The 27,644-nt window shown below is 34.1% G+C and overlaps 1 protein-coding gene across 1 annotated transcript in view; it reads left to right on the top strand.

The window, feature by feature from the left end:
* The first annotated feature begins 1,267 nt into the window (after positions 1-1,267).
* The window catches only part of CCDC73 (coiled-coil domain containing 73), a 78,175-nt gene continuing 51,798 nt past the window's right edge, over positions 1,268-27,644 (top strand). The window contains exons 1-5 of the mRNA XM_045825542.1: positions 1,268-1,405; positions 16,672-16,743; positions 18,104-18,175; positions 20,198-20,233; positions 21,761-21,835. Coding sequence (XP_045681498.1) covers positions 1,268-1,405; positions 16,672-16,743; positions 18,104-18,175; positions 20,198-20,233; positions 21,761-21,835 — 393 coding nt within the window. The remainder of the gene's footprint in view (positions 1,406-16,671; positions 16,744-18,103; positions 18,176-20,197; positions 20,234-21,760; positions 21,836-27,644) is intronic.

Below are 27,644 nucleotides of genomic sequence, written 5' to 3'. Positions count from 1 at the left end.
GGCCTATGCAGTTCAACTGTGTCATTCAAGGGTCATCTGTAATGTAATTCTGTTTCTTGATGTATACACTTTTACTGTAGTTTTTTATATCCTATTATAATAGTTACTTTACTTATATCACCCACAATCACTACCGCTTTCCTCCCTTCCATTTTTCTGGTATACTGATAACTGTTGGATGACTCAATGGTCAGTTTACACCACTGGTTCTCAAAGTGTGGGAGGATCCTTCCAGGGGGACTGCAAGGTTAAAAATATTTTCATAATAATACAACAGTGTTATCGCCATTCTTCATTTTCTCATTAGACTACAATGGAGTTTTTAATGGATTGAATAATATGATATTTCAACATACTGAGTCCAGTTTCTTCTTTTAAGCCATATATGAAGGAGGTTTGCAAGTACAAAACAGTGCCATTTTTATTTCATTTTTTTTGTTTAGGAAAATGTTATCTTTAATTACAAAGTTATTTAATGTTAGGATTTCATGAACTTCTTATTTTTATTTGAATTAATAAGTATTTAAAATTTTTTCAACTTCAATTTTCTAAGCTCTTTGGATTGTACCAGTGTCAGATACACAGTTTTTATGTTGTACTATTTTATACAAGATCTTAAGATTGGGAGAGGGTAAGTGAATGGTGTGTAGGACTCTCTGTATATTTCTTTGCAAGTACCTGTGAATTGATAATTATTAAAATGCAAGTTGAAAAGAAAAGTTTTTGCCACCTAACTCATGCATTTTCTGAGTTGAAAAAGATAGATAAGTGTCTTGGTTTTAAATAAAGGGCAGTTACCCCAGTCTTTGTTTTCTGACTTTGTTGGGTTTAAAGAGTGCATTGTTTTTAAATTAGTACTCACACCATCCTTACAAAGTGCTATATCAAGGTGAAGTTTAGGAAGCGCAATGTTTCTCCCAGCCTTGGCAAAAACAGTTAGTGAAGGGCCACGCCTTGCCTACAGCATTAGGAACCCAGCCTTTAGGAGACAGGTGTCAGGGGCAGAAAATTTAGCCCTTGAGGGTACCAGGGTGACAGACAAAGCCTCAGTCACAAAGAAATGAAATTCAATCATATTTTTGCTAAATGCTTTGTGTATCAAAATCAGAATAGGAGTAATGACAAAACTCACTGTTAAACCTGGAGGATTATGGGATACAAGTGGTCACATTTTTATCCTAACTGTACTTTTACTTGAAAAACCGAGATAAGTATTTTTTTTTTTTACAGTCAAACCCTTTTTGTATTACAGGAAATAAATGTTAATATGGATAATGATTTTAAGACTGACTCATCATTATCTACCTTTGCTCTTCAAAGTTCTTCAGAGACATTGTTTTCCATTCAGCTGTTAGATTTCAAAACAAGTTTACTGGAAGCATTAGAAGAATTACGTATGAGACGGGTAAGTACCTTTTTAAAATGCTTTTTTAATCAGAGAACTTGATTTGTCCAGTTTTTTTTTTGTTGTTTAATGAAAAAAAAAGAGACTTAACAAAATAACTTATTATTTAGAAAGAAAAAATACAGTTCAAATAATGAAGCAAAAGAGAAAAGGGTAGATTTAGTTGACATCAGGGGATGGGAAAGGAGAATTTAGAAACTAAAGCAAAAAATATAACAGATTTTCAGATTGTTAAACACTGGATAAATCAGCTAATATTTATTGAGTGCTTTGGAATGCATAGATAGCACTATAGTTAGACACTATGGCTGTTTAAAAAAACTCTTCTTTAGGAGATTGTATTTTTGTTGTGGTTATGAGTTGGGTGTGCGTATGAAATGATTCATGATGAAATAAGGCAATACATGATTAAGTGACAAAATAAATGTATGTAGTAAGTATTCAGAATTCAAAGAATAAAATATTAGTTTTGGAGCGATAACCCTGAGATTTTTAGAAAGAAGTGATTCATATAAAATTGTAAAAGATGTTTTGTTTTGGCAGGAGATCTGTATTGTTTAAAACTCCTTAAAAACATTTCATTTCTGAGACTCTCTGGATATAAATTTAAAGAGTATATTGTTAACTCCCTAAGACAGTTTGGACTTGGTAAATTTTAAAGAAAAGAAAATAAAGTCAAACTATTGTAATGATCTAGGGATGAGGTCACTAGGACTTTTGTATGAAGATAGAACAGTAGAGACAGAAAGAAGAGTCGAGAGAACTTGGTGACTTCCTGAAAATTACCTGTAAGTCAGGGAAAAAAAGATTTGAAACATTTTCATTATATGAACCTTGTTCTAGGATTTAAAAGTATTGAAATTTGTTGTCATAATAAGAAAACTTAACTACAATGTTCATCCTGTCTAAAGCTATTTATTAGCAAAATAACAAAAGTCTATTTAACAAAGAAGAAATCCTGCTAAAAAAATATCTGGATAATGGTATATCTTTTCTAAGTAAAGCAAGTTTAGATAACTATTTAAAACTTTATATTTTGTTTTATTATGTTTCAAACATTATCTTTTGGTATGTTTATATTTCCAACTTGAAAAATAAGCTTCCTTTAAAAATCTTTTGAAAAATTTCAAGGTAGCAACAGGTACGGTATTTTAAATAACCAAAATGCAGGTGCATACACTACTTGTAATAACATTCATCATTTAAAGGAGAACTTTATTCTTAAAAAGGGGGGTAAATTTTCTCTTTTATTGGAAAAAGATAATCATTGATTTTCACATTTACATAATGACAACACTTTGTCCATATTGTTGTATTTTAATTCCTCCCCCATATTTTATTAGGAAAATTCTAAAAATACATAATAGTTCAAAGAATTTCACAGTGAACATCTATATACTCACTATGGTAAGCAGAATAATGGCATCCCAGTGAAGTCTACATCTTAATCTTCAGAACCTCTGAATATGTTACCTTACTCAGCAACAGGGACTTTGCAGATGTCATAAAGTTATGAGTTTTGAGGTAGATTATGCTGAATTATTCAGGTGGACCCAGTGTATTCACAGCGTTCTTACAAGAAGAAGGGATTATCAGAATCAGAGAAAAAGATGTGATGATAAAAGTAGGGAACATGGTCACAGAGAGACTTGAGATGTTACGCTGATGGCTTTGAAGATGGAGGAAGGAAGCTGTGAGTAAAAGAATGCAGCTGGAAGCTAGAGGAGGTGAGGAATTATCCCTTAGAGACTTCAGAAAGTATGTGGCCCAGCTAACACCTTGATTTTAGCTCAGTAAGAACATTTAGCCCTGGCCAGTGTGGCTCAGTTGTTTGGAGTGTCATCCTGTACACTGAAAGGTTGTGAGTATGATTTCCAGTCAGGGCACATACCTACGTTGCAGGTTTGATCCTCAGTTGGGGTGTGGATGGGAGGTAACTGATCAATGTTTCTCTGTCTTTCTCTGTCTCAAAGCAATGAAAAACTGTCCTTGGGTGAGGATTAAAAAAAAAATTTAGACTTTTGACTCCAGAATTGTAACTGAATTAAATTTGAGTTGTTTTAAGACAATAAATTTTTTATAGTTTGTTACAGCAGCAGTTGGGGATCTAATACATCCACCACCCAGATTCTATGCTCAATCTGTATATATCCTTCTATATTTGATGTTTTTTTTGATGCAGTTCCATGTAAGTTTAAAATTAGTGTGCTTCAGTGTGCATATCATTAACTGTTGTTCAATATTTCTTTATGTATTTTTCTCTTAATATAAAATACAGTGAAATGTATAGTTCTTAAGTGCACCATTTCATGAGTTTTAATAAATGTGTACAGCCTTGTAACCCAAACCCTTGTCAAGATATGGATCATTACTATTGCCCACAGAAAGTTTCTTCATGTCTATTCTCACTTATTCCTCAGTGTTATCCATCCAGAGGTAACCATTATTGTTACTTTTTCACCATGGATTAGTTTACTTCTGTTCTAGAAATGCATATAAATGGAATTGTGTAATATTTTTCTTTTGTGTAAGTTTTTTTTATCCAGCATATTTTTTGAGATTCATTCATGTTGTTGAACACATCAGTAGTTTGTCCTTTTTTTATTGTTGAGTAGTATTCTATTGTATCAATGTAACACAGTTTGTTCTTTTCATTAACCTATTGATGGACTCCTGTATGATTTCCAGTTGGCTATTATGAATGAAGCTACTGTGCACATTTTTGTACAAAATATTGTGCAGGCATGTATGACACAGCGATGTAAGAACAAATCTTTTTTTTTTTTTTAAATCAATCAATCTATCTATCTGTTTATTTTTAGACAGAGGGGAAGGGAAGGAGAAAGAGAGGGAGAGAAACATCAATATGTGGTTGCCTCTAGCGCTGCCCCTACAGGGGACCTGACCCGCAACCCAGGCATGTGCCCTGACTAGGAATCAAACTGGCCACCCTTTGGTTCGCAGGCTGGCATTCAATCCAATGAGCCACATGGATGGGCCAGGGCAATTAAAAAACAAAGATTTCATATATATATATATATTTTAGAGAGAGGGTAAGGGAGGGAGAAAAAGGGAGAGAATCATTGATGTGTGAGAGAAACATCAGTTGGTTGCCTCTTGTACACACCCCATCTGGGGATTGGGCCTGCAACCCAAGCATGTGCCCTGACTAGGAACTGAACCAGCAGCCTTCCACTTTGCCAGAGGTTGCTCAACTAACTGAGCCAATGGTCAGGGCAAGAACAGATCCTATTTGGGAACTGTGTATGAGATATTCATTACCTTGCATGCCCTCCCTGATTTCACAGTGTTCATTGAAAATTTTTAATATTTCCCATTACTAGTTATGAAGAGATACTTTTATTTAGCACTCAGAAAGGAAAGTGAAAAATTTTAAGATCCAGTCAATACTAATAATAATTATATTTAATTTGTTAAGCTAAAAAAGGCAGAAATTAAAGTATTGAAACACAACTGTTGATGAGCTTGGATGGGCTTGATTGTTAGGTCCTTGCATGTTTAGGAGGTAAAGATGTTGATCAACTAAAGACTTTTTTTAGTTATGTAGGCATATTAAATTTCTCAAGGATTCAGCAAATGAATAATATTAGGATTTATAATCTTCCCAAATACAGAGAAAGTATGCAATTGTTTAAATTATCTTGGGCTTGATGGTTCAGATAGCCTTAAAAAAGAGTAATTTTAGGTCTCAGCTGTCTTCTGAGTTTTATTTATCTTGGTAAAAAATGTTGAAGCCATCTTCTATGTGTTCCAGAAACTGGCCTGGATAGTCTACATTTTTGTAATTAGTTTTAATACTGAAAGGTCTGTTAATGGAGAACTCAGGGCTTTCTTACTTTTTTCTTTTGTGTTGTCAGATGTCTTTATTTTTCTATGGATTTGTAAATTGACATTTATGTTCTGTCAGTACTTTATTTTTATTTATTTTTAAAAATATATTTCATTGATTATATTATTACAGTTCTTCCATTTTTTTCTCCCCTTTATTTCCTTCTGCTCTGTACCACCCCTCCCACCATCATTCCCCTAACTTAGTTCATGTCCATGGGTCATATATATAAGTTCTTTGGCTTCTCCATTTCCCATACTGTTCTTAACCTCCTCCTGTCTATTTTGCAGTTACCATTTATGCTGCTTATTCTTATACCATTTCCCCGATTCTCCCCCTTCCTCCTCTCCGCTGATAACCCTCCATGTGATCTCTATTTCTGTGACTCTGTACCTGTTCTGGTGGTTTGCTTAGTTTGTTTTGTTTCAGGTGTTGATAGTTGTGAGTGTGTTGTCATTTTACTGTTCATATTTTTTATCTTCTTTTTCTTAGATAAGTCCCTTTAACATCACATATAAGGGCTTGGTGATGATGAACTCCTTTAACTAGCACTCTATCTGCCCTTCTATTCTAAATGATAGCTTTGCTGGATAGAGTAATCTTGGATGCAGGTCCTTGCTTTTCATGAATTTCAACACTTCGTTCCAGCCCCTTCTTGCCTGCAAGGTTTCTTTTGTGAAATCAGCTGGCAGTCTTATGGGAACTCCTTTGTAGGTGACTGTCTCCTTTTCTCTTGCTGCTTTTAAAATTCTCTCCTTATCTTTAATCTTGGGTAATGTAATGATAATGTGCTGTGGTATGTGCTTCCTTGTGTCCATCTTTGGGACTGTCTGAGCTTCCTGAAAGTCTATTTCCTTTGCCATCTTGGGGAAGTTCTCCTTCATTATTTGTTCAAATAAGTTTTCAATTTCTTGCTCTTCCTGTTCTCCTTCTGGCACCCCTATGATTTGGATGTAGGAATGTTTAAAGTTGTTCCAAGAGATTCCTAAGCCTCTCCTCATTTTTTGAATTCTTGTTTCTTTTGTTCTGGTTGAATGTTTATTTCTTCCTTCTGTTCCAAACTGTTGCTTTGAGTCCCAGTTTCCTTCCCTTCACTGTTGGTTCTCTGTACTTTTTTTTTCATTTCACTTTTCATAGCCTTCACTTTTTCCTTTATTTTGCTACCCTGCTTAACCAATTCTGTGAGCATCCTGATTACCAGTGTTTTGAACTGTGCATCTGACAGGTTGGCTCTCTCTTTGTTGCTTAATTGTAATTTTTCTGGAGCTTTGATCTGTTCTTTCATTTGGGCCATATTTTTTTGTTTCAGCTGTATGTGGGGGAGTGGTCCAAGAGGGAACAAGCTGTTTGCTCAGCTCTCCGCTGGGTTTCAGTCACTTCCTGTGCTACCCAGAAGCAAATTGGGCCCTTCTGGTGCTGATTCCAGGTGGCGGATTTATGTACACTCTAGGACCCCGTGGGTCTCTCCAACGAACTCTCCTGTGAGGTTGCAACTTTCTCCTGCAGCCTCAACCCTCACAGGTATTTTAGTCAGAGGTTTTGAGGCTTTATTTCCCCTCACTGGAACCCTGGGTTGCATGGTCTGTCTTGCTCCCCAGTTGTTCCTTCTGGTTTATCAGCACGCAAATGTGTGACAGTCTGGTTGGCCAGCTGCTGCCTCGCCTGCCCTGGTCCTGCAACCACCACCTTGCTGCATGTCCTCTCTACCCAGGCTGTTTGTCTCTGTCCTTCCTACTGGTCTAGATCAATATTTCTCTTTAACTCCTTGTTAAACTGTTGTTGGACTTCAATACAGTTCAATTTTCTGGCTGTTCTGGTTATTTTATTTTATTTTTTTAAAGATTTTATTTATTTTTAGAGAGGGAAGGGAGGGAGAAAGAGAGAGGAGAAACATCAATGTGCGGTTGCTGGGAGTCATGACCTGCAACCCAGGCATGTACCCTGACTGGGAATCGAACCTGCGACACTTTGGTTCGCAGCCCGCGCTCAATCCACTGAGCTACGCCAGCCAGGCTGTTCTGGTTATTTTTTGTTTTTAAATTTATTGTCCTTCTTTTGGTTGTTCAAGGAGGCAAAGTGTATCTACCTAAGCCTCCCTCTTGGCTTGAAGTTCTGCATACTCCCTTTTAAATAGGAAGGAAAATGAAAAATAATTATTTAGGACACTGTAATTTAAAACATTAGGCAATTGAGAATTAGTGTTTTATTTCATTGTAAAAAACATATCAAAATAGTTTGGACAGTGGTTGCCTTATTCTTGTGTAACTTGCAATACTGATGAGCATGATTTCTCTGCCTTTGCAAGGGATAACACACATGTTTAAGTTTGGATTATCTTCCTACATTTTATCTTTTGCATTTTCAGTTTTATCAGATATCCTTGAGAGCTCCTTTAATTTCACTTCCAATTTTATTCTCTCCATCCTCCTTTTTCTTTTTTCTGCTTTTTCATCTTTCTTGGCCAATTTCCTTTTTTCGATTATCTGTTTTTGTAAAATGTTACGTGGTTTTACCTCTGTGAGACAAGAAAGGAACACACCTTTACATGCTTACTGTCTTTGTATAGACTGAATAACAAGTACATAGTGACCAGTCATTGATAGACTGTCAAAGAAATGACATGATTGATTACTGGTCATGAAGCACATATGTTATTTATGTAGTAGTTTGTGGTTTGGGGAGTTAACAGTGGCATTTGTGCAATTCTAAATAATGCACCATGGTAATTGAAATTTGAACCATGTTTTTGGGGAACTAGTGGTGTTTAAGTAAATCAAAGTAACTGAAATTAGTGTGTTTTGGAACTGTGTGATATGAGTACTACCTAAATACTGTCAAATGAAAAATGCAAGTTGTTAAAGTCAAAATAAAAAAAAACGTGTAGCCATATAAAATAGTTCTGGGGGGAAATATGTCAAATCATTGTCTGTGGTTACTACAAGAGATGTTTCTTTGTAGTGTTCTTACCTTTTCTATACATTTGAGGTTGTTTTATAATAAAAATGAAAAATAACAAAGTATTAGGCATTCCAGGAAATACTATATGATCAGCACCAATATAAAAACCAGAGAGTGGCCCTGACTGGTATGACTCATGACTCAGTGGGTTGGGCGTTGTCCCACAAAGTGAAAGGTCACCAGTTTGATTCCTGGTCAGGCACATGTCTGGGTAGCGGGCCAGCTCCCTGGTTGGGGGCATGTGAGAGGTAACTGGCTGATGTTTCTCCCCCAGATCAATGTCTGTCCCTCCCTCCCTCCTTTCTCCCACCCTTTCTTTCTCTCTAAAAATAAATGAATCTTAAAAAAACACAATAAAAATAAAACAATACATGATTTGGAATAACTCATGCAGAGATGTTATTAATGAATAGGAATTTTGGGTCATGGGGGTTTATCAACTGTGTTAGTATTATCAAGAAATTAAATTTTGGCTTTCTGATTCTATTATGTATTTGTTTCATTGATTTTTTTAATCTGTGTTAATTATTTTCTGTTTTTTTTTTAATTTTGAACTTTTGGAGATGGATATTTAGTTAATCACTTTTAACTTTTTTCTTTTCCAATATAAAACACTTAAGGCTGTAACCCTCTCAGCATGGCTTTAGCTGGATCCCATTAATTTTTCTGTTTTCAATGGTAATGATAATCTTCATTATCATTTATTTTGAATTATTTTCTAATTTTCATCGTAATTTCTTTTTTTACCCATGAATTATTTAGAAGTGTACTACTACTTGTACACATATTTTGGAATTTTATTTTTTATTAACTTGTAAAAAAATGATTTCTAGCATAATTCTACTACATCAGATAATATACTCTATATTATTTTAGTTACTTAGTATTTGTGGAGCTTTGCTTTCTAGCCAAGCATATAATCAATTTTAGTCAATGTTCCAATGTAGGTGAACTTGAAAATAATATGGGTTCTGTATTTCTTGGGTATAATGATCTATGAATATGAATTTGGTTAACTTTGTTAATCCTGTTTAAATCTCCTATATTATTGCTGATTTTCTATCTGTGTTTTTCTTCTTATGTTTTAGTTTGGTTATTTCTTCTGTACTTTTAGTTCACTAATATTCTCTTCAGTTTATCTAATCTGCTGATGAAGTCAATCTAGTGAGTTCTTAATTTTATTTCTTTTCAGTTAGAAAATTTCTATTTGGTTCTTTTTTCATTTTCAATTCTTTGCTGAAATTCATTCTGTTATATATATATATTTTAGCATATTAGTTTCATGTATCTTACAGTCTATACCTACAAACTCTAATATCTGGTCTTGCAGATCTACTTCTAGTATCTGTTTTTTTCTCTTTTTTTTTATTTGACCTTATCTTTTGGGGTGGAGGATGAATTTTGATTTAATGACTGACTTTGTGCATGAAAAATTGCAACGAGAATTTTGAGGCTTTGATGCTCTCTTCCTCTAGAGAGATTTACTTTTGCTTCTGGAAGTTAAGGTGGGCAGATCATCTTACCTATCAGAGTTTGAGGCACCCAGACGCTCAGTTTCCATCTCTGTGAGGGCTAGTTGATTTCTACCCTCTACTCCAAAAGTATAGCTCTTTTGGCTTCCAACTAAACTCCTGGGATATTTCCTAAATCCCTCCTCTTTCGTGAGTCCTGAACACTAAGTCAATCCTCACAAGACTGCCTCACTTTCTTAGCACGTGGTGAATTGGCAATTGGTGATTATCAGAATCATCTCTCATTGCTTTCCTTCTCTATATGATCTTAGAGATGTATTCTACATGATCAGTCTTTTTGCAGGATCATGAAATTGTGAAATTTTAGAGGTGGAAGTGTGTCCTGAGATAACTTTAGTCCAACCTAAGACCCAGAGATTTTGAGACTAGTATTCTGATATCTCTGTTTGTTGTCTAATGTTCTTCTAGTACTATATTAATAAATAACTGGAATGAATAATACAGTCAACATAAATTGGGTCATACTGAAATGGTTAGATAGTGAAGTTTATTAAAGAAGCAAACACAGTAGGCAATAAAATAAAGTCAATAAAGAGGCTTTATTACATAACCTATATTTCACTACTTAACTATGCTGGAACTAACAAAATAGAGAGGCACATTACTCATTTTTTTCCCTTATGGACCTAAATTGATAATCATAATATTTGAAAAAAAAAGAATGTTTTAAATTAATAATAATCTACAGATAATCTGAATCAATAAAGAAGTTTAATTCATCGTCCTTGTGATGTGAATAGGATAGGAAATTGTGTTGAACTGGAGAGCCTATGTTTTCAGTACAATCTATCTTTGTCTTTCAGAAAATTGTTGCTATATAGAAAAATTGAACCTGTTCTATCAGCTCTTCCAATTATTGAAGAGAAACTAGAAATTAAGACTTTAATGTAAAATCTGTTAGATTCTAAATACTGGACGTGGATTGAAAGTTTTTAAACAAAATGTATTTCTAAGCCAGGTCATCTATATACAGTGGGAATGAAAGACTTCTAGCACAGAACTTTCAGACTTTAAAATGTGCATTTATTTGATAACCTTTGAAAAACTACTCAGTCTTGCCCTAAGAGAGTTTAAATTTTAATAGTCACAGTATACCATACAAATTAATTACAATACTCTCACATAGTATATATTATGGATCATAATAGAATTATGAAGAAAGTATTATGGGAGTTCAGAGAAAGGACACTTTAAATTGATAAAATATCTAAACAGAAGTAAATCTTGAATTTTTAATTAGCAATAAATAAAAGCCATGGAAATTTGGGTATTCTACTATACCAATGATTTACTGAGGAAATTATGAAAGAAAACTGGATAACTAATGGTATAATATGCAGTGAAGCAGCATTTCAGTGCCCCATAAAATTAATTATGCCATGAGTGGAATCATCCTTTTGTAATTACAATGATTTGTAGAATGTGTGTATTTATACTGCATGGAAGGCTGATAAAATGGGTGTTATCCACATTACTGAAAGGTAACATCATAGACTTCTATATTAGGGTTTTAATTTAACTTCATGCTTTCTGTTAAAAATTATTTACTTCTTGAGGAAACTTTTCATTCTAATCTTCCATGCATTCCTCAAGCAGCTTTCAAAAGTTATTAATACTTATTAAATTGTCAATGTTAAAAATATATTAAATTTGATAAGAAAATCCCATCTGTAAGTTCAATAAAGTATCCAAGAATATCAAACCTTAAAAGTGTTTATTTTTTATTAGCTGCCTTAGGACTACAAGGATTTAAGTGTTTTACAAAAACAATAAAAGAGGAGTAATTTGATGGTTTATTTACTCTTTATAACCTTTAGAAAGTGTCATGCTTTTTTTAAAGTGCTTGCTTCAGGCTGTAGTTTTACAAGATGGGCTTTGTATTGGTCAGGCCTCTTCAATTCTTGACCCTGAATAGATTTAGGGACACAGTTCATACAGCAGGCACATGTCTAAGCAGCCAAAACTGTAACTGGGTACTTTATTCTCTTTCATACTCATAATGCACCTCCTATGAAATTATCCAATTCAGTGTCTCAGTTGTATAATACAATACTAATCACTATTTCAGATAGCTTTTTGGTTTGATTAGTTACAAAGTATTGTAGATAAATATTTCTAATATGCATGGGATAACCTAAAAGTTCATACTTTAAAACATCTCTTTTCTAGTTAGTATTTAAATTACTGTTTTCATATTAGTCAAGTTAATCTATTACGATGATTTCTGAAATATTATTAGGACATTCATAGCAATTCTTAAAATTATATTTCCCCATCTTAACAAATATTTTATATTTTTTGAAATGTTCTACCAAATACTCAGAATATTTGTGTATTTAAAATAGGTAATATGATTTTGGGTGGCTTTCTAACTTTGGTGGGATAGGAAGATAAAATTCTAAAGTTTTGAATGAAAGGAGTATATATCATACATAATTCATACAGTCCCACAGAACCTACAACCTTTTTTTTTAAATCCTCACCCAAGGATACTTTCACTGACTCAAGAAAGAGGGAGGGAGAGAGAAAGGGGTGGAGGGAGGGAAAGAGAGAGAGACTTGACACAGAGAAACATCTTTAATTTATTCCCATTATTATTGTATTTTCCATATGAGCAACTGTAAACCTACTTTTGCCCCACCCCTATATGTACCTACCCTTAAACTTGTATATACTTATTTCCATTTTCAATACGTTTTGACTACAGATATTTATTACTGTTGGCATACATTCCCTTCCTATTCCATGTTGGAAGAGTCCTGATTGTGTCTTAGGGTCCACCTCTCATCAAAGTGAGTCAGGTAAATCCTGACAGGTGTTAACCACTCCTAAAGGTCTAGTGACTTGCCCTGCCAATGATTGGTGTAGGAGTCAGTGTGTTATGGCCATGAGATAATGTCCTTTCTATCCTTAATGCCTCCATTTAAAGTAGCCAATGGGTGTAAAACCTAAGGAAAATCACTTGGATAATGGCAAAATGTAAAGATGGGAAGAATCATAGTCCTTGATGACATTGTTGAGTCATTGAAAATTAATTTAGAATCAAGCGCTCTGCCTTTAGACAAGTCGTGTGAGATAAATCCCATTAGTCATTGTGAGTTGGGTTTTGTTCTTATTGCTACTTGCTGCTGAAAGCATTTTAAGTGAGACAGCTTTCATGAGGGTTTACGTTGGAATAGCATAGCATAAGTTTGTGTGTATGTGTGTGTAATCAGGCAAGGAACATGTAAGAGAGTCATAAAGAAAATATTTCATAACAAAAACATATTTTTGTCCGCCAGTATCCACTCTGATATCTCCCAAACATTTTGTTATGAAAATTGTCAAACATGCAGCAGAACTTGAAGAATTTTACAGTGAATGCTCATACACCATTAACATTTTGCTATATTTGTGTTATCACATAGCTTCTCATGTATCTATTCCTCCTTCCCTTCCATTTTTGATAATTTTAGAGTAAATTGCAGACATCAGTGCATTTCCTCCTAAATACTTCAGAATCCATGTCATTAAGTCAAGTTCAATATTCGTTTACAGCTTTTTTTTCAATATAGTTCATTGATTATGCTATTATAGTTGTCCCATTTACTCCCCTTCATTCCCCTCCCTTCACACTCTCTCCCCACACTCCCCCCCTTTAGTGCAAGTCCATGGGTCATAAGTTCTTTAGCTTCTATATTTCCCATACTGTTCTTGCCTTCCCCCTGTCTATTTTCTACCTACCATTTATGCTACTTATTCTCTGTACCTTTTCTCCCTCTCCTCCTCCTCCCACTCCCTTGTTGTTAACCCTCCTTGTGATCTCCATTTCTGTGGTTCTGTTCCTGTTCTGGTTGTTTGCTTAGTTTGTTTTTGTTTTTGTTTTAGATGTGGTTGTTAATAATTGTGAGTTTGCTGTCATTTTACTATACATGTTTTTTAGCTTCTTTTTCTAGCTTTTTTCTTTGTAGTAAAATTTGCATATAATAAAACGCATAAACCTTAACTGTACATTCAATGAGTTTTCATAGATGTGTACACTTGTATAATACAAACCTTATCAAGATATAAAATGTTTCTATCAACCCAGAAAGTTCCCTCATGCCACTTTGAGGCAACCGCTCTTTTGACTTTTTTCCATACTGAATAAGTTTTGTTTTTTCTAACATTTCATGTAAAGGGAATCATATAGTATGTACTTTTTTAGGTAAGGCTTCTTTCACTCATCATAATGTTTTTAATTCATCCATGTTGTGTGTATCAGTATATAGATCTGGTACATGTTTTTAAGCATACACCTATTTTTTTTTCCTCTGGAGTGATTATAAGTTGTGTTATATTTTTTAATTACAGTTAGTACATTTTATTGTTAGTGTATAAAAATATGATTGATTTTTTGGGGGTATTCATTTTGTCCCATGACATTGTTGAGCAATTTTATTAGTTATGGGAGATTTTAAAAAAATAGATTCGTAGGGATTTCCTATATACACAATCATGTCATCTACAAATAGAGACAGCTTACTTCTTAGGTCATATCTGTTTTTTTCTTTCTCTCTCTCCCTCCCCACCCTCTCTTGCTCTCGCACTTCCTGTCTGTCTATTATATATCCGTCTATGCCTTATTGCAGTAGTTGGAACTTCCAGTAGTATGTTGAATAAGGACAGCGAGAGTAGATATTCCGATCTTGTTCTTGAGCTTAGAGGAGAAGCATTTAACCTTGCACCATTAAATGTGTTAAATGTAGTATTTTTATAAATGCTCTTTATCAAATTGAGGTAATTCCTTCTTTTCCTACTTGGCTGAGAGTTTCATGAATGAGTCTTGGATTTTTGTTAAATGCATTTTCTGTGTCAGTTGATATATGATTTTTTTTTCTTTTTTTTATGATTTTTTTTTTTAGCATATTGATATGGTGAATTCAATCAACTGTTGATCCAGTCTTGCATACCTGGAATAAATTCTGGTCATGGTGTATAATTTTTTATACATTGGTGGATTCCATTTTCTAATATGGTATTGAGGATTTTTTCGTCAAAACTTGTCAGAGATATTGGTCTTAGTTTTCTTGTGTTGTACCATCTTTGTTTGGTTTTGGCGCCACAGTAAATGGGCCTTAAAAACTGAGTTGCAATGTGTTCCTTCCTCTTGTGTTTTTCTGGAAGAGGCTGTGTCAAAGTAGTGTTAATTTAACCTGAAATTAAATTGGTAGAGTTGTTCTTTGGTAGAATTGTTCAGTGAAACCATCTGGCCTAGAAATTTATTTTTTAGGAGCTTTTAAGTTAAAGATTACAGGTCTCTATCATCTTGGTTGAAGTTTGGTAGTTTTTGAAGAATTGGTCTGTTTCTGTAAGTTGTCAAATTTATGAGCATATGCTTGTTCGTAGTATTCCTTATGAACTTTTTAATGGCTGCAGTATATTTGTACATGGTTTCTTTTAGCTCTTTGAGCATATTTAAAATTACTGATTTAAAGTCTGCCTAGCAAATCCATTGTCTGCCCTTGCTCAGGGACATTCCCTGTTAATTGTTTTCCCTGTGTATGGATCACACTTTGCTGTTTCTTTGCATGCTTTGCAATATTTTGTTTAAAATTAGACATGGCCATTTTGAATATGTGGCAACCCTGGAAATCAGGTTCCTACCCCTCGTTGAGGTTGCTGGTTATTGTCATTGTTTGTTTTTTACTTTTCTGAAATAATTTGGTAAAGTCTGCAGTTTTTTGTCCTATGTGGCCACTGAAGTTATTGTGTTCTTAGCTTCATTATCAGCTAGTGCTTTGTTTGAAAGAGATTTCTCTAAATTCATGGAACCAAAAGAAAAAAAAAACATCTCCCTGTCTTCGCAGAAGGCTTCTCTGTATGTGTGCTTGGGTGCACCTTCAACTCTCAGCCAGGGGGTTTGCAAGTCTGACTGTTCAAGTTTTCAGCAGAAGCTTTAGATCTCTCTAGTGATACCTTGTGTTGATGACTTGGGCCAATTCTGGAGTAATACATTATTTTAAATAAAAGCACAGGGGTTTTCTACATTTTCTGCCTGACTTTGGGCCTTTCCCCTTGACTTTGGGTCTTATGAAGCCTAAGTGTCAGGGTGGGGTCTTCATAAGAGTTCTGATCCCTCCTTTGTACTCATGGTGGGCCTAGCCTGTATTCCTGCTCCTCCTAGAACTGTTTCATTTTCCTAGCTTTCTCCTCCTAGTTCCATGGGTTTCCACAGGTTCTGTCTTGGCTGTAGTTTTTTATTGTCCTTCTTCCTGTAGATTAGGCTTTTGTTCCATAGGGGAGATAAGGAAGACAGGTCTAATCTGTGTAGAGTTTTCAGTGGTGGCTATTGGTTCTCTTACCTTGCTGTAGAGGGGTTCCACTAGTGTCCTTAGCTATAGTTTTTTTGTTGTCCTTTCCCCTGCAGATTAAGGTTTTGGGGGTACAGGAGGAATAGGGAATATGGCTTATAATTGCTTTTCTCCTCCTGAGCCAGTGCCACCAGAGAAAGCTTGCTGAAGAATTTTCTCATCCTTCCTTATAAGTACCTGGTGGGTTTCCTGGGGGAAAAAAACTCCTGATAGAAGGTATAAATCTCCTTATTTCTGGGGCTCCCAGGGGATTCATGTTCTTATACTAGCCCATATTCTGCCTTTAGCAATTTATTACATTCTTTTAATTGAGGTTTCTTATCAGTACTCAGTGGCTTAAGTCTTAGGTAAGCAAATGCAACGGTTTGTTCTCCAAGCAGGCACCTGAGTCTAGATTTTGCTTGACTTGGTTGGTCTGAGACTTCTTTTCTCTTATGGGTTTGTCTGTTTAATTTGCAATTTATCTGGCTTTTGTCTTGTTGTAAGGGTGGGAAGATGTTCTTTTTTTTTTTTTTTTAATCTCTATAGAAAAGAGTTAAACCTGGAAGACTTAAAGTCCTAATTTTCCTATCATCTTTCTTCTTTTTGACCTAGGAAGCAGAAATTCAATATGAAGAGCAGATTGGTAAAATTATTGTGGAGACACAAGAACTGAAATGGCAAAATGTGAGTGTTTTTTCTCAGATTAGCATTTTTAGCAGCTATTTAGAAATACATTCTAATCTTTAATTGCCAAGTTAATTTTTAAATTTCCAAAACGTGTATCATTTTAAACAAATTCTCAAGAAAATTCCAACTAAAACTATTAACATTTGGGTTCCTGAAAACTGAGAATAATTTTTATTCAGGCTTTCTGATAAGAAAATAGCTAAGAGTAACACTGAGTGTAATGCTATTTCGTACTGGAGAAATATATTGTGTTATAGAGGAGTCAAAATATTTAAGTGAAACCTCAGAACTGTGCCACATTTCATCACATTCAAAATTATTGAGCTAATAGAACAACAAATCTGCATCATATTTTGTGTGTAGTTCAAACATTCCTCTGCGGAAACTATTCGGTTGACTTAGAAGGCTGCAGCTGTGGGCCAGTGGTGATTGGCAGCTTCATCATGACAACATGCCTGCTCATGCATCACATCTTGCTCATGCATTGCATCTTGTGCAGAGCTTTCTGGTGAGACATCAAATCACCCAGGTGACTCAGCCCCACTATAGCCCAGATTTGTCACGCTGTGACTTCAGGCTTTTCCAAAACTAAAATCACCTTTGAAAGGAAAGAGATTTCAATCGGCAGTGAGATTCAGGAAAATAGGACAGGGCAGCTGACGGCGATTGGGAGAACTGTGTGAGGTCCCAAGGTGACTACTTAGAAGGGGACTGAGGCACCATTGTCCTTTGTACAATGTTTCTTGTATCTTCTTCAAGAAATGTCTCTGTTTTCCATAGTACTTGGCTGGATACTTTCTGGACAGACCTAATATATGATTGTCTAACCACTATGCTGTACACCTGAAACTAATAAAAATAACATTGACTGTAAACTGTAATTGAAAAATTAAAAAAATTTAAAATGGCCTGTGGTCATTTTGTTTTTTCTAAGAACTTATTTCTATGAGTTTAAAGAATTGTATGTTGCTATGTGGACATTCGTGCTTAGATAATAAAATTGGTTCCTTTGGAAACTCTGAGGCTATAGTCTGTTTGTATATGAATGATGTTAATTTTAATAACTTTTCATGAAAGATATTTTCTTGCAAAAAGCTTTGGAGCAAGCTATGTTTAGAGTTTAAAATTTAAACAGCAACACATTTATCATGAAGAGCCAACCGGAAGCACAATTACTGTATGCCGATTCCATGACAGTTAAAAAATCATAAATTGGTTTAAAGTTATATTTCAAGAACATGAAGTTATATATGCAATAAATATGTTTAACTTTTATTTAAGTAGTGAATCCAATTACAATTTAAAACGGAAAGAGTTGCTAGAATTTATTTTAATTTTTCATCATTTTTTAAAATAGGAAACTCTTCAGAATCAAAAGGAAGTGTTAACAAAGCAGCACAAAGAAGCAATGGCAGTTTTTAAAAAGCAGGTAATTTCGTAAGGGTAGACAAACACTATGGTTTTAAATATTGCACTTGACATGAATACTGTGTGTTGTTCCCCACTCACGAATACTGTAAGTTGTTCTCCATGTTCAGTGAAGGAAAAAAGGTATTACTGAAAGCAGGAAATGAATAAAGTTATTTTGAATCATAATTGATAATAAAAAGTATAATGTGGTAGAATGAATTATAGAGAGAAATTGGGAAAACTTTTTTTTTTATTTTATTTTTATTTTTTTATTTTATTTATTTTTTAATTTTATTTATTTATTTTTAGAGAGGGAAGGGAGGGAGATAGAGAGAGAGAGAGAAACATCAATGTGCGGTTGCTGGGGGTTATGGCCTGCAACCCAGGCATGTACCCTGGCTGGGAATCGAACCTGTGACACTTTGGTTCCCAGCCCGCGCTCAATCCACTGAGCTATGCCAGCCAGGCTGGGAAAACTATTTTTGTTGGAGGTGTGTTGTCATCTGTCCCAAATAAGTTAGGATAGTGGTGTGTATGCTCTCTCTCTTTTCTCCTTTCTCTGTTTAATTCCAGTATCCTGGGACCTTTCCACATTACTCTTTACCCAAGCCAGATGCAAGTAGGGACAAGTAAAAGATGAGGGGATATGATTATCATGCACCGAAGCCCTCCATAAATACCATAAGCAACTAAAAAAGACTAGTAGAAAAGTAGAAAAAAAGGAAAAGAAAAATATTTTTAAACAATTGAATAGCAACTTCTTTGTTATTTTGAATTCTTTAGCTCTTCTTTACAACCTCAAATTTTTCTTCAGTCCCTAATTAGAAAATATATGTGTAAGAAATGTGCTTATGGAAAATATCCTTTGGAAGTGTTTTTTCTTACAGCCTTTCCAACATCACTGTTCTTTTTTTTTTTTTTAATTCCTTTTTTTTTGTCTTCATCTCCATATGGGTATATATATTTAGAAAAGCAAATGTATAAAAAGAAATAAATCTATACAATGTAAATCACTAGTGGGTTAAGGTTATTGGTAGTTCACACTGTAGCGTAGATTTATCTAAACAAATGATAAACTTTCTTTTAGTCTGAAATTGGCCTCTTCAGAGGAGTTTTTTTTTTTTAAGATTTTTAATTTATTTTTAGAGAGAGGGGGAGGGAAGAGAGAAAGAGAGGGAGAGAAACATCAATGTGTGGTTGCCACTCACGTGTCCCCCACTGGGGACCTGGCCTGCAACCCAGGCATGTGCCCTGACTGGGAATGAGTTATGGGAGTTTTAATCAATGGTCAGGAAGCAGAAGCCTCTTTACAGCATGGTCTTCTCTAGGAGAGAGCAAGTCTTGGTTACCACAGGGACTTTGAGCAAAGATAAGAATATCCAGCTGTAGAAGAAAAGAGGAGAACATGCTCTTGGGCTCTTCTTATTTGTTTTCTGCCCTTTTAAAAAAAAAAAAAAGAAAAAGAAAGAATTATTGAATGTAATGAGAAATTTGGAAAATTCCAAAGAAAAATTTTATTTCTTGACAATCTTGCCTAGTATCCTTGTGTTGCTTGGATATTTAATTTTTCTTTGGGATGTTCACTTGAGTTTTCCTTATATAAAATGTCACTATATATTAGACTGCCAGATGTATTTTTAAATTTTTCGCAAAATATTGTCAACGCAAATACAAGTGGTATTGATTTCATAAAAGAGTGTCCTTAGAAAACATTATGTTATTATGAGTAGATGGCAAAGTACTGAAATATTTAAGAAGAAAGCTTCTGGAGAGCAAAACTAAACTTTCAAGGATGATTGTTGCCTCCTAATCAGTGTGATTTAATTGTTCATTTCCTATGGTGACAGGTTGTTTTCTCAGTTTCATATCTTTTATTATTTTGTTTTCTCAATGTAAAAACATATTCATATTATGTTAAGTTCAAATATAAAGTATATCTGTAAAATATACATATAAAATACATCTGTAGTCTCACTGACCAGGGTAAATCACTGTTAACAGTTTACTTAACCTGTATTTTAATTTTTAAAATTGTTTATAGTTTCAGATGAAGATGTATGCTCTGGAGGAAGAAAAGGTATAAATTTTTAAATAATTTAAAGTATAGTTAAATATATTTAAGTATCAATTGTTCCCCATAATGGGAAGGAGCATTAGTTATAAATTAATGGACACTATTAATTGCTTAAAATCTAAGAAATAGAAAGGACTCAGGAATCACGTTACTTTACCATTGTCCATTGTTATTTACATTTGAGAATCCTGAGACCTAGCAAGATTACCGAATTTTTCGGACTGTAAGACGCACCAGACCATAAGATGCACCTAGGTTTGAGAGGAAAATAGGAAAAAAAATTCTGAAGCAAAAAATGTGGTAAAATATTTAATAACATAAATAACACAGCCCCCCCCCCACTCCCCCCCCACCTCCCACGAACCAGGCAAACTACATTCAGACTATAAGATGCATCCCGATTTTCCTCCCAAATTTGGGAGGGGAAAAGTGTGTCTTATGGTCTGAAAAATCCGGTAAATGGCTTGCTGAAGTTGAAACTTCCATTTTTAAGTGGCAAAGTTGGGACTAGAACCTAGATCTTCAGCCCCCAAACTAAGGATCTTTTATGTTTCTGTTGAGTATATTTTTAGTGCTGTTTCAATGTAATTACCTTCTGTAAGAAATATTAAAATGATATGGCACCTGGATGCTGATTAACTGGAAAAAAGGACATAACTCCAAACAATCCTAGAAATCCATCTGGCATTAAATATTTTCTCTAGCTAACTAATAGTACATGTTTTGAGTATTTCAATGAACATTTTATTTATTATATTAATAATGTATAGTTTGTTATTTTTAGCAGAAGACCTTTTAAGAATTCTCCCATTTATAAGGATATATATGAGGATTTATATATATTTATATATAAATATATATTTATACCTGTATCTTATTAATTAGCATATATTCTAGTTATATGAATTAAATACTTACCATATTTTACCATGTATAATGTGCTTCCTATGTATAATGTGCACCCATCTTTTTGGCCCAAACTTTCAGGGAAAAAAAATTTTCATTTTTATTTTTAAATCCAATTATTTATTTATTTATATTTAGATACATGTTTTTTTGTATTATAAAGGAATTTTAGCTCTTTTTTTAACATATTATGGTACAAGAAATTTTATATAACAAATAATTACAAAACAGAAGAACAGATATAAGGTATTTCAGGTACTACCCATGTATAATGTGCACCCTTATTTTTCCCTAAAACTTTGGACAAAAAAGTACTCATTATACATTGCAAAATATGGTAATTATATAGCAATCATAAGTTCTTAGGAATGCTCTACTGATAAAATGATTTATTGTTATCATAAGGTTTTCCATTTCATGATATATATACAATCTTTTAAAGGACTTACTGTAATTTTATAGTATTTTGAATTCATTAGAAATTTAAGTTGTAGTACAGATAGAAGTGTAAAGCCTGTGAAATATTACATTTAAAGTAGAGATTTTGGTTCTTGAGCTCTTATGTTTCCCCTTAATAATATCATTTACATTGGGAAGTACTGAAATATAGTTTTTTACTTACAGGGAAAATATCAGCTTGCTACAGAAATAAAAGAAAAAGAAATAGAAGGATTAAAGGAAACATTAAAAACATTACAGGTAGAGTAATAAGTATTGTTTAAAAAGTAATTTGGTATTTTAGCATTGTGTCAGTAAAATATCACTAAACATGTAAGCTAGCGAAGCAAAGCTAACAAAAAACATGTATGATATAATATATTAGTACTTTTGTCCCTTAGAGTTTTGAATTTCAAATGGATGGATTTTTATTTTTTATTTTAAAAAGAAACATTAAAATAACTTTCATTATTTTTATAGTCATATTAATAGATACATACTGTTTTTAATACTTTATAGATGAGGAAAATAAGTCAGGCCTGTATATTATGGTAGATTCACCCACAGTCCTTAAAATTTAAAATAACATTAATTGAGTCATTATTATTTGCTAAGTAATGTGCTGCTTATTTTCTGTAAATACAAAGATGAAGAAAACACATTTTGCCTTTAAGTTGTTCACAGTGTCATAGAGAATACAGAGGTGTACAACTAATAACCAACTAATGGTTATTAACTTGATATATCTGTTGAAGGTCTACTATATGCTAGCCACTGACCTCAGTACTGGGGATACAGAAATGAATAAAAAGGTCAACAGTCTCTACCCTTATGGAGCTTACATTCCTTAGGGAAGACATGAAACATTAAAATGAGATAAAAAAGTAAAATAAAGATTATTGGGGGAGAAGGTGCTCACATGATTTCAAAGTATCGTCGTATAGATAACATTAACTACAGAGAGCAAAATATATTTTTACAACAGGAGGATTCTGATGGTCACTGCCTAATCAGGAAATTCACACTGTAGTGTGGACTTGTTTAAGCAGATGATAAACTTTTTCCCTTTAATCTGATTAAGGTAGTACAAGGGTTCCCATTTCTCTACATCTTCATGAACAACATACCTATCTTTTTTTATCACAGCCATTCTAATAGCTGCAGGGTGATACCTCATTGTGCGCTTGATTTCCAGTTCCCTGTTGATGAACGATGTCTAGCACATTTTCATAATGTTGACCATCCATGTGTCTTCTTTTGAGAAATGCCTTTTTAGGTCCTCAGCCTATTTTTGAATTGGGTTGAGGTTTTTTGTGGATTTTTTTTTTTTTTTTGCTATTGAGTATATGAATTCTCTCTATATTTTGGATATTAACCCCTAATCAAATACATGGTTTGCAGATGTTTCTCTCATTGTGTAGGTTGTCTTTTCACTCTTTTGATTATTTCCTTTGCTGTACAGCTTTTTAGTTTTATACAATCCCACTTGTCTGTTTTTGCTTTTGTTGCCTGTGCTTTTAGTGTTATATCAAAAAAACAAAAAATCATTGCTTAGGCTAATGTCAAGAAGCTCTTTTCCCATTTTTTTTTTCTTCTGGTAGTTTTACTGTTTCAAGTCCTATATTTAAGTCTTTAATCCATTTGAGTTGATTTTTGTAATGGTGTAAAAAGTTATATATGGTGTGAGGTAATGGTTCAGTTTCAGTCTTCTGAAAGTGGCTATCCAACACCATTTATTGAAGACTGCTCTTCCCTAGTTGTGTATTCTTGGTAGTCTTATAGAAGATCAGTTGGCCATAGATTTGTTTCTGTGCTCTCTATCCTGTTCCATTGGCCAATATGTGTATTTTTTATGCCAGTATCATACTGTTTTGATTACTATAGTTTTGAAATATATTTTGAAATCAGCAACTATGATATCTACAGTTGTATTCATCTTGCTGAAGATTGCTTTGGCTATACAGGGTCTTTTGTGATTCTATGTAAATTATTGGGTAGTTTTTTCTATTTCTCTAGAGGTTAACATTGTGATTTTGATAGGGATTGCATTGAATCTGCAGATCATTTTGGGTAATACGGATATTTTAGCAATATTAATTCTTGTATCCGTGAACACAGGATTATCTGTCTTTTCAAATTTCCTTCATCAGTGTTTCATAATATTCTGTGTACAATTCTTTTACCACATTGGTTAAATTTATTTTTAAATATGTTCTTTTTATTGCTATTGTGAACTCAATTATTTCTTTTTTAAAAATTTCCTTTTTGGTTATTTTTTTGTTTGTATATAGAATCATTTGTCTAAAGATACTTCTTTCTTTTTTAAAGATATGTAGGGTTTTTTTTTAGATTTTATTTATTTATTTTTAGAGAGGGAAGGGAGGGAGATAGAGAGAGAGAGAAACATCAATGTGCGGTTGCTGGGGATCATGGCCTGCAACCCAGGCATGTACCCTGACTGGGAATCGAACCTGTGACACTTTGGTTCGCAGCCCGCACTCAATCCACTGAGCTATGCCAGCCAGGGCAAAGATACTTTTTAAATCCCCCCCTTTTGACATAATTATTATTCAAGAGTATTAATTTACTTTCTGTGTATTTGTGAATTTTGTTACTGCTTTCTTACTGTTATTGACTTTCTTGTCTTATTGTTACTAGTTGCTAGTTTTATTCTACTATGGTCAGAAAAGATACTTGGAATGATTTAGTCTTCATAAATTTGTTAAGACTATTTTTGAGTTCTAACATTTGACTTATCCTGGGGAATGTTACATGTGCTCTTGAGAAGAATGCATGTTGTTTTGCTGTTGCGTGGAAAGTTCTGTATATGTCTGTTGGGTCCATTTGATTTACAGTGATGTTCAAGTCAGATGTTTATTGATTTTCTGCCTGGACAGAAAATGGACAGATATGCTGTCCATTTTGGAAAGTGAGGTATTGAAGTATTATATTATTGCTGTATACTATCAACATCTCTCTTATGATCTGTTTCTATTTGCTTTATACAGGGTCCAACACAAATAACACCCCCTTTTTATTACAAAATCTTTTATTACAAAACCATAAGCATGTAATTTTGTAACATAACAATATCACACTTATGCACACCATATGACATTTTAGATGAAATGTTCAAATTAAAACTATAAATTATTACATCATATTATTACCCCACCAACCACACTCAAGCAGGTGTTACTTTTCCTGGATCCTGTATTTTTAGTCACTCTAATGTTGGGTGCATATATACTTATAAGTATTATAATATGTTCCTGTTGAATTGACTCTTCAGCTTTATGTAATGACCTTTGTCTCTAAAGACAGTTTTTGATTTAGTCTATTTTGTCTGATGCCCTGGCTGACGTGGCTCAGTTGGAGCATTGTCCTATTACCAAGAAGTCACAGTTTTGATTCCCAGTCAGGTCACATACCCAGGTTGCATGTTTGATACCTGGTTGGGCTGTGTACAAGAAGGCAACCAATTGATGTTTCTTTCATCATATCGATGTTTCTCTTTCATATTCTCTCTCCCCCCTCTCTCCTCCTCTCTCCCTCTGTTTAAAGGCAATGAAAAAAATGTCAGCGAGCAAGGATTAAAAAAACATCTATTTTGTCTAATTTAAGTATAGCTGCCCCAACTTTCTTTTGGTTATTATTTGACATATCTTTTTCATGCTTTTACTTTCAACCTATGTATGTTCTTAAACATGAAGTGAGTCTCTTGTAGATAGTATGTCACTGGCTCTTGATTTTTTTTTTAAATCCATTTGACCACTATTTGTCTTTTGATTGAAGAGTTTAATACATTTAAAGTAATTACGGATGTGTGGAATTATTCTTTTCATTTTATTCATTATCTTCTGTTTGTTTTGCAGTTTTATACATCTCTTCCCACCTTTTGTTATTTGATGTTTTTTTGTAATGATTTTCTGATTTTTTTCTCTTTACCTTTTGAATATCTGTTATAGGTTTTTATCTTTATGGTTATCTTTTGCATAAAGCATCTTGTAATTACAGCTGTCTTGTTTTAAATTGTTACTAACTTAACCTCAGTTGCATACAAAATGGTACACTTTACTGCCCACCACTTTGTCTTCTTCCAGTCAGTTTGCTTCTTTTTATATTGTGTATTCATTAACAAATTTTTGTCATTTAACTTTTATATTAGGGTTAAAGTAGTTGATGTACTACTGTTATATTTATATTTTTCTGTATTTTATCTTTACCAATGAGAATTATGCTTTCATATGCTTTTGAATTGTTGTTTGGCATGTTTTCATTTCAATTTTAAGAACTTTCTTAAGTATTTTTTATAAGCAAGTCAGGTGGTGACTGACTCCCTCAGTTCTTGTTTGTCTGGGAAAGCCTATCACTGCTTCACGGTTTAAATGGTAGCTTTGCTGGATGTAGTATTCTTGGTTGGCAGTTTTTTCTTGAAGTACTTTGAATATATCATCCCATTTTTTCCTGGCCTGCAAAGTTTCTGCTGAGAAATCCTCTGATAATCTTATGGGGGTTCCCTTAAATGTGACAAGTTGCTTTCTCTGACTGTTGTCAGAATTCTCTGTCCTTGAGTTGTAACAATTTAATTTTAATGCATCTCAGTGGAGTCTTGTTTTGATTCACTGTTTGGGGTTCTCTGAACCTCATGAATCTGGGTGTACATTTTCCTCCCAATGACTAAAAGCTTTGGGAAGATTTTAGTCATTAGTTCTTTTAGTTAGCTTTTGCTCTTTTCTCTTGATTTCTCTTTGTGATCTCCATGAATCTCATAAGTTTTCTTAACCTTCTTTCATTCTTTTGTCTTCTCTGACTGGATAATTTCAAATGATTTGTGTTTGAATTCATTGTTTATTTCTTCTATCTGATAGAGTGTGCCTTTGTAGTTCTTTATTGCCTTTCAATTTCACTTATTATATTTTTCAACTCTCAATAATTTCTTTTAGTGTTTGTCTCTGATTTCCAATTCTTTATTGAACTCATTTTATTCATGTATTGTTTTCCTGATTTCTTTGAGTTTTCTATCTGTGTTCTCTTGTAGTTTGCTGCTCCTTTAAAAGTTATTTTGAATTCTTTGCCTGGTAGTTCACAGATCTCCTTTTTTTTGGTGGGGCAGTAACTGGAAATTAAAAATGTTGCTTTTTGGTGTCATGTTTTCTTGATTTTTTTCATGTTCCTTGTAGCCTTGTGTTGGTGCTTGTGCATTTGAAGAATCAGATCTCTTCCAGAGTTTTCTGAGTAGCTCTGGTTGGTCTAGACCTTCATCTACTGGTGGGTATGAGGGTGCTGGCTGGGTGGGATGTGTTTCAGCATCAGATGTGGTTCTGGGTCCATCAGCTCTGGCTTAGTGTAGAAAGCAGTGGTGCCTCTGGCTCCAGGGAGGGGAATAGTGGCATGAGCTCCAGGCATCTCTGTCACCCGGGGCCAGTGTAGTCCTTTTCCTTGACATGGAAGTCTGCTGATGTCCTAGGTAGTGGTGAGTTCTGGTAGGGTCCTCAGTGGCAAAAGCTATTGGTGTCTTTCTGCTCTCTTTTTCCCCTACTGGGGGGAGTTGTGGCTGAGGTCATCCCTTTTGGAGCTGAACTGCCTGAGCCTATAAAATGGAATGACATGGGTAAAATGCTTTTCTTTTAAGATTTTATTTAGTTTTAGAGAGAAGGGGAGGGAGGGAGAAAGAGAGGGAGAGAAACATTGATGTGAGAGAGAAACATCCACCAGTTGCTTCTTGTATAAGCCCCAACTGGGGACCAAACCTGCAACCCAGGCACGTGCCCAGACCAGGAATTGAACTAGCGACTTTTCACTTTGTGGAACAAAGTCCAAACAACTGAGCCACCATACTCAGTGTTTCCTATGCTTTTTATTTGGCCATTCTTGTTTTTTGTGCTCTACTGGGTTGCTGTAGCTTCTTAATTACACTCCAGAGCTCTTTCAGAGCTATAGTTTCATTTATAGGTAGTTGTTAAAGAGTGTGTGTGTGTGTGTGTGTGTGTGTGTGTGTAAGAGCTGAGACCTCCTAGTCTCACTGTCACTACCGTTAATTCTTTTTTTCAAATTTGTTTTCTTTCTT

This window comes from Phyllostomus hastatus, unplaced genomic scaffold (assembly GCF_019186645.2).
Source record: "Phyllostomus hastatus isolate PE091 unplaced genomic scaffold, TTU_PhHast_1.1 phas_scaffold_585, whole genome shotgun sequence".
Taxonomy (NCBI): domain Eukaryota; kingdom Metazoa; phylum Chordata; class Mammalia; order Chiroptera; family Phyllostomidae; genus Phyllostomus; species Phyllostomus hastatus.
This window is presented reverse-complemented; position numbering and strand designations above follow the sequence as displayed.